Here is a 12,058-nt window from a genome sequence, read left to right on the forward strand (position 1 = left end):
TATTATTAAACAATATATTTATATAACTATTCCTTCGCATTAACATATAAGTTAAAACCTGTTTTTAACTACTAAACATTAAGTACATTGTTTTTGTGAAATATTATTTATTTTATTTTATTTTATTTACAAACCCTAAGTATTTCCCACGAAAAAATCTACTTATTAAAACCAACGAACAGCAAAAGTGTATCCAATCGATACTTGTGTGCTTTGTACGTAAATCAAAATGAAAATCGAGATCAAGGATTAGGCAGACTCAAAAAGACGCACTTCGTGGGAGCCACCCGGTGCCATCACGACTGGACAGAGTAATAGGAAACGTGAGAGTCACCGAGGTAAAAAAAATACACAGTCGAGTGTATTGTGTATGGCCCAGTCACGATACGATAAAAATTGTGTTGCTGTTTCACGGCTTATCGTTAAAAATACCGTATACATTAATTCTGAACGATATAATAATATAGTAATATAATGCTCATTGTTAACACAAAAACCGTTTCGAAAACAAACTGAAACAAATTGTACACAGCAAATTTATAATATATATGACAGTCGATACATGATAATATCACGCACTATAGCTTGTTGTTTATACATATTGGACGTAACAAACGATTAATACAAGAATATTATTTGATAAAATACTAGGAATAGTCATAATAATTAAGTATTAGTATTATTATACACATTGCAGTTGGAACAAAAATAATAGGAAAATTAAAATCATTATGCTTAATACTGTTTACTAGGCAGTTTTAGTAAAATAAAATACTCCGAACTTAAAAATGTTATTGGTTTAAAGATCAGTTGTATACATAATATACAATATTAAAAAATAAATACATCCTCATTGTAATGACTTAAAAACTAAAAACTACATACAAAACGACTTTTACTTTATCATGATATTGGTACAAATGTATAATAGAATTACATTTTGTTTAGTTATTAGGTACTTATTGAAGAATGGCGCCAACGGCTGAGGAAATAAGCAATATATGCAGTGCGGACGCCGGAAGGCATAGTCGACTGACAGACAACCTAAGAAAATACAGACGTCAACAAACATTCAGATTTTAAAAATCTAATAATAAACATTAAAAAATGTACAAGCTTTAATACATTTTACTTTTAATAAAATAACAACTTTTCTTTCACTAACAACTTAAAAAGAAGTAAGCATTACCAAACTGTTAAAAATGATTGAAATTTGTAAGAAAAGCATTTTCATCTGAAAAATACACAAAAATATTCAACCATCAATAAGCGAGAGAAATTGCTCATGTTGGGATGGAAAATAATATTATATTATTAACTGAAATAAGAGAGTATAGTGAACTTTACAATGATAGAAGTCATGTCAGGGTAGGAGATATACATTCATTCGCTAAATTAAATAAGACTAAATAATCCATTGAAATGATAGGTTCCTATTCATACGAGTATATGACCATCCATTTTCCATAAGACATTCAATTGACATGAAAAACGGGTGTCTGACATCGACATGATTGTTATTCAGGAAGTTTCATTATTTAAATTTAAAAACATTGATTTTTAACACAATAATGAAAAAGTAACACAAACTTTTAATGCGCACACAATAATACATATATTTAAAATTAAAAATAGTAAATAATTGTATTACATTCTATTTACACTTATAAATTATAATCTAAAATCTAAACTATAAAATATGTATTTAGATTCAAAACAATGTTTTACCTACTAACTATAATATTACATTGTCTACAACAGTATCTGCATTATTCTCATCAGTTATCTATTAATTACACAACTATCTAAATTCTATATACACTAAACGAAATAAATGTTTGTTTTTAGTTTTAAATTCATTTAAGGCAAAAAGAATAATTATTGTGTTTCAGCATTAATTGTTAACTAGCTGAATAAAATGTAAATTTTTGATATAGCTTGAGAAAAAAATACCTCAACAAATCCCTTTTACACATTTAGTAGGCAAAATTTAATTAAATAGGTACCTAATACAATTAAATAAAGCAATTTGATATGTATTATGCACTTACATTATTAGTCTTATTTTATATTATTATTACTTTTTGTTTTAACAACTTGTGCATTTGTCAGGGAGAAACACTGATATTAGCTTAGAATTGCACAAAATTAAAACAATCCTCACATTATTTCGTGTCAATTTTTTGTATTTTATTCCGTAAAAATTGTTTACGTTACTTTCAAAAAAGGCAGTTAAAAAACTTTTTATCGCGCCATTTAACACGAAACTTGAAAGTTTACGAAAACAATATTATAATATATATGTAATTAACTTATAATCGTGTATTAATCTTACATACCTACATATTATATATGATAATACCTATATAATATAAGAATATTCAATATTGAACACCTGTATTACGTACGTCATGTTTATAAAGTGGTTACAATCGATTACGTTTACCTACAGTTCAAATATTGCCAGCCATTCGACAAGTCGTCCGTCGATGATCACGGTTGTCTAGTAGATAACGATACACTAAAACTGACAGTACAATAATAGACCTGTAGGCTACTATATAATAATATTATTTATTTACAGTACAATATCAAATATAAAATCAACATAATTTTATAAAGGGATAATTTTTTTTTTTTACTAAGTGACAAAAAAAAATTGAAAATACACGTGTTAGGTACCTATATTGTTCAATTCTTTGTCCACCAAAATCGAATGATTGTGAACACGTGCGTACTAAGAGTGGTGCCCAACCTACTAAATGCAAACAGACCTGTGTAACGCACACAGGTACTATTTGCCTAAATTATATTACCCATATGGCCATGGCCATCATTCGTAATTATAATAATTTAATACGTCGTATGTCCACCGACACTAGTCACAGACCACCACATTGTAAACTATTTTTGAGAGCGGGTTTTTCGAAAAATTACGTATGTGATACTGTGATCAGTATAATTTATTACTTTATTATTTATGACTACTGCTGATAGTGAGTGCTACGACAATGACGATAGCTATGACAACAAAATTACGCAAATGTGGGGAAGATCCAGTCAATTAAAATCAATAGGAAAATTTAAATTTTTTAAAATTTTTAAACTTAACAGGACAAAAAGAGAAACAAAAATCAAAATTAAAGTCTACATGTTTTCCAGCGGACGACAAATAGGTAGATACTAATCGCAGTCTCCCGAGGGCCGAAATCGACATTTTTTTTCGTTTTAATCGACGCATAGTCCGCATCATATTAAAAAAAAACTTGGAATGATATATTGAAATTTTTTTTTTTAATACCATCACGCCGTGTCCACTAAAAGTCCGTTACGACTTGTGGTGTATTCTAAACCAACATATTAAGTATAGACGGTTTTACCTGAAACGACGGCGACAAGCAGAACCAAGGCCAGCAGCGGCGTAGTAGGCCACGACGACAAGCGGTTTCGCGTCATAATCGTGTGGTTTTTCACTGGAAGCGAATAATAACGACGAGACGACGGAATTATTACTCGAAAACGTATATCGCACAAGTTGATAAGACAATAGAAATATCGATCGATTTGTTTTGTAATATTATTATATTATGTCGGTTTACGGATATTACGAGTTATTCGGGTTTGGCGGTAATTCGTCAACAGCGTATCAGCGACATATTTACGTACCGGGGTGAAATAAAACACGACGTGATGATTAAGCCCGCGAAAGTAACAAACCGAAGACGGCGATACGTAGAAGAATGTGCGTACGACGACGGCGGACAACGACTGCGGTGACGACGGCACAGCGACGCGCGAAACGATGACGGCGGCCAGTGGCAGTTGGTAAACGGAATGCAGGTGCCGCGTGTTCGGCGCCGGTCGGCAGTCGTCGGCCGCGGCGGCATCGGCGGTGGGCTGCATGGTGCTCTTGACTCCTACGACGCGCGCGCAACGAAACACGACGCGCACCGGTTGGACCAGTCGTGGCGGCGGCGGTCGTTACCTGTTCGTTTGTGGTCGATGTCACCGCATCGCTCTTTTTTATACGCGACCGCCGTGGTTTGCCGTTGCCGAAGTTGGTATCGCGCGAATAGATTCCGTTCTGCTGGACCGCGGTATACCTAATAATATCGTCTCTCTCGATACGAAACGGACGAAACTATGATTTCCTGGTCAAGAGGGACGAGGAGCTTGGCTGTATAAAATTCGATAAAAACGTATATCAAATCGTATATATTTATATTATACACGGCATGATTGAATAAAAAGCCAGAGAAATTTCCAATAATATACTGTTTATTATTGTGTGAAAACTTAGCTCACATCTAGTTATCTCCGCCTTGAGCTTAATATACATGACACCATGACAAAATAAGAAATAAAATCACAACCAATACTACCAATGTAGTTAAAGTCAATTACATTATATTATATGTATACCTACATATTATTATAAGAGATTATATATGACTTACTGGTCACATCGGTGTCGGTAATTTCGGTAAAACTTGAAACTGTGACGAGTTGCAAAGGCGACAGTTAATTATTTTCATTAATGAAGTGAATAAAATTAACTATCGGATATCGATTAAAATAAATAAAATTATTGTTTCTTATGATTACTTTCAATACGATTTTCATCAAAACATATAAATCGATAAAGAAAAATCATTTATACAATAATATAATTGTTCATATATTGTATTCAACAGTTTTATAAACCCAAATAAAACAATGTTCACACATATTATGCATAAATCGATTAAAAACGTATTAAAATACTAGATCGTTCTTGTAGTTTTTAATATTATACGTGCAGTACGAATAGAAGTACTTTTAATTTTAATTTTTTTTTTCTTTAATAAACTGTATATACATTTTAAACCATCCCTCTTATAAAGATAGAACCATAGAACCCGTCATCACTATTGGATCCGGTTCTGTTTCAACGGCGCGTTTTTTTTTGTTCTCTGATGTTTTTCATCAATGCCGCGAAGCGACATCCGGTAGAAAAAAAAATAATAAAACCCGAAAAAGTAGAAATCGTCACTTCCCCGTGCACCCGCCGACCATGGCCACGGTTCATTGTCGTCAAAAATTGTCTCGATCGTATAATACGGAGTATTATTAATACCTATTATCGTGGTCGTCAAACACGAGCACACTCGATTTCCGAAAATCCCGAACTATATGGTTATTTAGAACATAAAATAGTTTAAATTATACTAGGTAATATAATATTGGATATTATATTATTAGATGTTCGATTCGTTGGTCTATTTTTTCCACGTATAACAAACTACAAACGACGTTACTTTGAAAAACGTAAAAAAAAAATAAACTAACAATAACAATACACTGCAGTACAGTGTACACCTTCGTATATGTATATAATATATTATAATATATATTATGTACTAACCTTTATATACCTTTACGGCTTCACGGATGTTTTCGTAGGAATATAGTGTATCGGGAGAAAAGCAAACAACGTACCTATACTATAATATACACATAAATAAACTATACTATACTACGCGTCTCTATCCATTTGAATACAAGTTTTTGATCGTACCTATATGTATTTTTCGTACCTACTAGAAGCAAATACTATACTTTAAACACATACATAATATTTTATATGTATATATACATATATATATATATATATATATATAGTATACATATTATTATTCTGTTAAATAAATATTGAATACCTACTTTTCTTCTCGTGTTCCTTGTAATTTGTATACAGGCTCGGTGGGCCGCTTAAAATTTAGACCGACTTAGTAATATAATATGGTCGAAAATATTTAAATACCCCAAACTCTGTTACTCTTAACAGCTCAAAAATGTATATAAATATGAATTAATGATTTTATATTATTGAAAAATGGGCAGCTAACATTTTTAGGGCCAGTTAAAATTCTAAAACTCGGTGGGCCGATACCTTCCCTATTCGGCGCTGTTTGTATATTAGAATCATTCAACAACTACATAATATATAATATACCTATAACATTCGAACTCCCCATAATATTATTATTTATTTTTCAGTTTTCAGTTTACACAATTATTTATACTAAAACATTTAAACATTTTAAACACGAAAAATTGAACACAATCAAATACAACAATCTGCACACATTCTATCTAATTAGTTTTTTATTTAGATACTTAATTTTTATTGCTTTTACAAGTTATAACATACGTATAGACGTACCTATAGTAAATTAATAATGTAGATAGTTAACAATGCATAGGTACAATTTGTACAAACATAATATGTACATTTTAAATCAAATACATTTCAGTTACTTTCGTGTAAATATAATTTAAATTGACGTGTTGAGAATAAAACCACAATATGAATATGAAAAAATACTAATTATATTATGTAAGACTTGAATTTTTAATGCATTTTTTTCAGACACTGTTTTCTTTTTACGTAGGTAGTTAAAGATTAATTTACCATTAAAAAGAGTTCATTAAAAATTTGATGAACTCGTATACGAAGTTTTTCATTTAAATTCAACTGAATCTGTATATTAACTAGTTCATTTAAAACATGACATTGCAACTATTGCACGGGACAGTGTATACAAATAAAACTTAACATTTTAATAAGATAAAATCCCGGTTCATATATTTACATATATGCTAATATGGTAATAAGAAAAGTGAATTATCAAAATAGCTTAATGTTAGTTTTAGACCCTAGATTTTCAAATTGATGAACTCTATTAAAAAAAAAAAATATGGACATGCATCACAAACCATAGAGTTTACATAGTTTATGTTACAAATTACAAATTACGTTTTATTTCGCTCAGCCAAACATCATCAATATTTTTTTTTTTTATAGTTTCAACTATAAAATTTAATTTAAACTTAAATACAATGACATCAGAAAAATATGATTGAGAAAAACTCAGTTTACTAATATATTTCAAAAAATTTCATAAAAAAATAAATAGTAGGTAAGAAGAAGAATATAATTAATAATTATATTATAATAAAGTCTAATAAATTATGACCACGTGTATTTTGAACAATTATCAGGATGATAATCTTAATAGGAATTCAAAACCGCAATAAACAAATACTTTATTAAATAATATTATACTATAGGTATTGCTTCTTATAAGTACATTAGTTGGTACGTTAGAGATAATTCCTATTCTAATTCAAAATTACCTATGCCAATTTATGTGTATAATTTATGATAGGTATAATTCATATTTGTAGCCACAATTTAGTAAATTTAATTTTTAATTTTTTTTAAGAATTTATATTATTCTTAACAATAATTGAAATAATAAAACTATAAAACATTAACACTATATTGAAATTTTAAAATTTCAATAATTGCTATATGAGTTGCAATTATATAAGAGTGTGATGTACTGATATAAACAAGCAATAAACCAATTTCAATTAAGAAATACTTAACTCAAAATTTATATTTTTAATTATTATATGAATAATTTACTATACTACAGTGAATGAGAAATTTATTTAAGTATCCTATAATACATTATACTATAGTCAGTACTCAGTATTGTGTGCGATTATACAATAATACTTTATACAATTACAGTAATAAAATTCATATTTTAAATTGTAATTAATAACTATAATCGTTTGTATACATATTTAATATTTATCCATAAAATAAGGTTTATAATATTAAACATAATAAAATGTTACCAAACATGTTTATTTTATTTAATATTATTATACTATTAGAATTAGATTAAAGCTTTACATTAATCATATTATAATATTCTTTATTACTATAACTAATGTGTTAACTTCTTAAATTTTAAAAACAAATAAAATAAATAAATACATAGATTAATCAAATTAATATATACAATAGTTAACTCTGAAGTAACTTTTTTTAAAACATTTTAATTATTATTAAGGCTCAATTAAAATAGAGTTAATTTGTTTCATTCCAATGACACCTATAAAGGAAAGATAAGGGTCAGGTGTTATACATATACCATCACTGTAAAGCCATCTGTTAGAAATACATGTCGTATGTTCGTCATAAATAAAAATAAAAATGTTCACACGCATAGTTCATTAAAAAATAAATTATTTTAAAACACATTATTACATTAGTATATAATATTATTATCTATGAATTACAATTGTGTTAATTGATATAAAATGAGTTTTTAAATTATTGCAAAACAAAAATAGAATATTTATATTATTGTTTGTATTTATAAAATTCATAATGATATGAATATAATATATATATATATTGGGTACTTGATAATTGGTATTTATATTTTAAAATAAAACACTGATCATTATAAAAACTTTTGGTAGATTACTTTAAACATGACAAACTATGACATTTCCACTATTATTAGTTATTAGGTTATGTGTTTAAAAATAAAAAGCTCACAAAAACTAAAAACATAAAATAATAATAATAAGATATTAGGTAAAACGATTAAATTTTTATTGTCTATTTAATAAACTTTACTTTAATACTTTTTTTTTACTTTATTATTTTTCTTGATATAAATTATAAATACATTAGTATTACAGAAATTTAAAAACTACATAAATTTATTTGTTACCATTATAAATAAACCTTAATAACAATAACTTAATTTAAATAAGTTAAAGTAACCTAAATAAAGATTAAAATAAAAGTAAATTTACCTCACCTAAATAAATTAATCTAAATTATTTAAATTTTATGTAATGATCGTCCTTAATTATATAGCTGATTTACTATTAGAAAACTTAACAATTTAATATAGAATAATTGCTATTCAAATATAAATATATGATAGGATTATTGTGTGGTCAAAATAGTAAACATCCTATAAAAATAACATATCTAGACGTCTAGTTGGTTTAATATACCTGGTATATAATAGTTCAATGTAATGTATCATCGTAAAGTATAAATTTAAACATAAATCCATAATATGCATAATATAATAAAATTATTCATCTTTTGAAGTGGAAATAATCTTAATTATTAACATTTATGTTGTCAAAAGATACCTAATGCGATTAAAACTTTACAAATTTAACCATATTCACCGTTTATACCAAAAAAATCTCACTAACTTCAATTTCGACTATTATTAGATACAACATAAAACTCAATTTGAATTCATTACATCCCCTTCTGATAATATCTAAAAACGAATGAGTTTTGTAAAATAACAGATTTCATAAACACAATTCACTATTGTAATAATATATATTGGCGTGGAATTGGATTGGAAAAGAAGATTTAGGGTGTTTGGCTGCCTCCCTACAAAAAAAAAAAATGATTGCTAAACATTTCTAAATGGAACGATTGTCTATCACACTTGTTTTTGGGGGGGTTAGCAACGAGGGGCTTGGAAATTCACAAAACATAAATGTTTATAACAGCGTGGATTATCTAATTTCAGGCTACAACAAGGGCTGCTGCGGATGTAGGAGTAACAACTGCTTGTTCGAGTCACCGCTATACTACCGTAATGTTGTTGTGCACTCAAGACGTAGCTTTTAGAGTACAGAGGCGAACCGCAATCGGAAGGGAGTTTATGGAAACCGAATAGCAGGAAACGTTTATATGCCGAGCGGTCGGTAATTGAATTATTATGTTATCACAGGAAGAAAGGTGCACAATTGCGTTATGTGGTCAAACGCAACGCTGTTAGAATTCATGATATAGTTGCTTAGAAAGATAAATATTGCATTTGTCAAGGTATAGTCAAGAATATATAAACGTGGTTGAACGGGAAATACTTGAGAAAGAAAAAAACGACTTTACTGACCTGTCCTAATGGTTAGGTACTCTTTGTAAAAAAAATTGCATCCATGAAAACGTATTTTTCAAATGGTCTTTTCAAAAGTAATAAAAATAAGGCATAAATATATAATGGTCATCTCTGAACTCTTTTATACACCTATACACAATAATATGGTAGTTTCAATAACAATCGGTAGGTACTATAGGTAGGGTAGCAAAAATGGCAGTAGCTAGTTGTAGTATACTATAGTATAATATACTAGTTGTGAATAATATTATGTATAACCAAAAAAAAAAAAAAAAATTAATCGTTGTATATAATGATTAAAGCTAGGTAAATGATTTCTACAACTTCTATCATATTTTTCAAGTGAGACATTTAACCTTTCAATGTAGAATTTTCAATAAATTCGTATCCATATTTAACTATTTAAATTAATAATAGATATTACAGTCAATATGAATATCAAATTATAAGAAAATAACATATCACTTTATCGATTCAATATGTTATAATATGTATATAGTCATAAATTATAATTTATTTGTAGATGATGTATCAATGTGTTATATACTTTTGCAGTTATACCTACTCGATAGTATTGTTTTAAAGTATCACAATTATATAAATTAATGATAAATCAAATTTCTATATACATATAAGTCATATATATATTTTTTATTGAAAATATACTACTACCTACCTAGGTAGATACTTGGTTATTTATTACACAAAAATAAATTTTGAAATATTCACTTGAATGATGTAGGTAATAATTATATTTTATATTATTATATAAATATAGTTTAAGTAATTATACCAAACAGACACAATTTGCATTAATTAAATTATAATCTTAATAGCTTAAAACATAATATAAATGCCTATATTATACATAAATTAATTAAATAAATTTATCGTTGACAATTTAGATGTATTTGTCTTGCTGTGATTCATAACTAATAAAAAAAATAATGTAAACAAATCGATTAAGATGTTCAGTTTATTTTTTCTGTGGCTATATAAACAATAAATAATAAATATATTATATGAATAAATAATATATTACGTTATAACTTTAGATGTATTTTGTAACATATTTAATTTATTTCTTACTGACTATTGTTGTCTCTTACATGAATATAATAAATTAATCTTCAAATATCTTGAGAATAATATTAAATTTATACCAAATAACTATTTTAATTCATTTATTACAAATAATTATTTTTAATTAGTACGCCATAATAATTTTATAATAAAAACTTACTATAAATTATTGTACATATTAAACTATCCAAATATTTTTGAAAAACACAGAAATATATATGTATAAATTAGTTATAAATTGTCCAGTCATAAGTTATAAATAATTTTAGATTATCTGCAGGTATCCAAGTACACAACAACAAAATAATTTTATTAACTAACTGAATACATAAATAATAAAAACAAAAAGCATATAATATTTAACTCTCGAATATGAAAAAAAAACGAAGATAAAAGAAATAATATAAACAATTATTATTTTAATCACTTAATTTCAATATTAATACATCATTCATTCATTAGGTACACGAATTAACGAGTCACAACATTAAATTTACTATAATTTTGTGTTTGTGTTTCTTATGCTACACGTTTTCTGTTAGGTACGTAAATATAAATTACATAAATTATTCTACTATCCCGTCATGGATAAAATATAATGCCACAATTTGTTTTGTTGTCAAACTTCCAGTTTCTATAATCATCATATATTATTAGTATTACCCTCTTAATGTGCTATGCATACGTTTGTATGCATATTAAATTATATCACAATTTACTTAAGTCTAAAAGTTCAGCTAAAAGATCAAATTTAAATCACTTGAATTGAACTCAGAAGTCGAAACAATAATGGATTCATAAAGTTGAAATAATTAATATTTATATCTAGTTATTGTTATTATTATTTACATTTTAAATTATAGTAGGTATACCTAAGTATATGCTGTATAAACTGGATGATCTTACTACCTGTATATCTTAAAGCAAAAAATTATTTCCAAAGTTCTGAAATGAAATAAACTTAATTCATCATTACTAAATACAAATACCTATATTAAAAGTGCCTATATTATTAGTGACTGATTGTAAAATTAAAAGCTATATTTCTACCACTTGGAAGTATAAAATTTAACTTATATCTAGGTATATTTATACAAATGTACCAACAACTATATAGAAGACTATATTAAACATTTTAAATATTTTTTATATTATAGACTTCATTTAATGTTTTCTATTTTTAAATT

At 27.0% G+C, this 12,058-nt stretch overlaps 1 protein-coding gene across 4 annotated transcripts in view; it reads right to left on the reverse strand.

The window, feature by feature from the left end:
* The window catches only part of LOC114120559 (fasciclin-2), a 152,226-nt gene extending 148,420 nt beyond the window's left edge, over positions 1-3,806 (reverse strand). For 3 of the 4 annotated variants that reach the window (XM_050200068.1, XM_027982494.2, XM_050200062.1), the window contains exon 1: positions 3,381-3,806. In XM_050200068.1, the coding sequence (XP_050056025.1) occupies positions 3,381-3,456 (76 nt within the window). In that variant the 5' untranslated portion in view covers positions 3,457-3,806. The remainder of the gene's footprint in view (positions 1-3,380) is intronic. The other variant, XM_050200071.1, reaches the window with a different exon arrangement.
* Positions 3,807-12,058: the final 8,252 nt, after the last annotated feature.

The sequence above is a fragment of the Aphis gossypii genome, chromosome 1, assembly GCF_020184175.1.
Source record: "Aphis gossypii isolate Hap1 chromosome 1, ASM2018417v2, whole genome shotgun sequence".
Classification (NCBI taxonomy): Eukaryota; Metazoa; Arthropoda; class Insecta; order Hemiptera; family Aphididae; genus Aphis; species Aphis gossypii.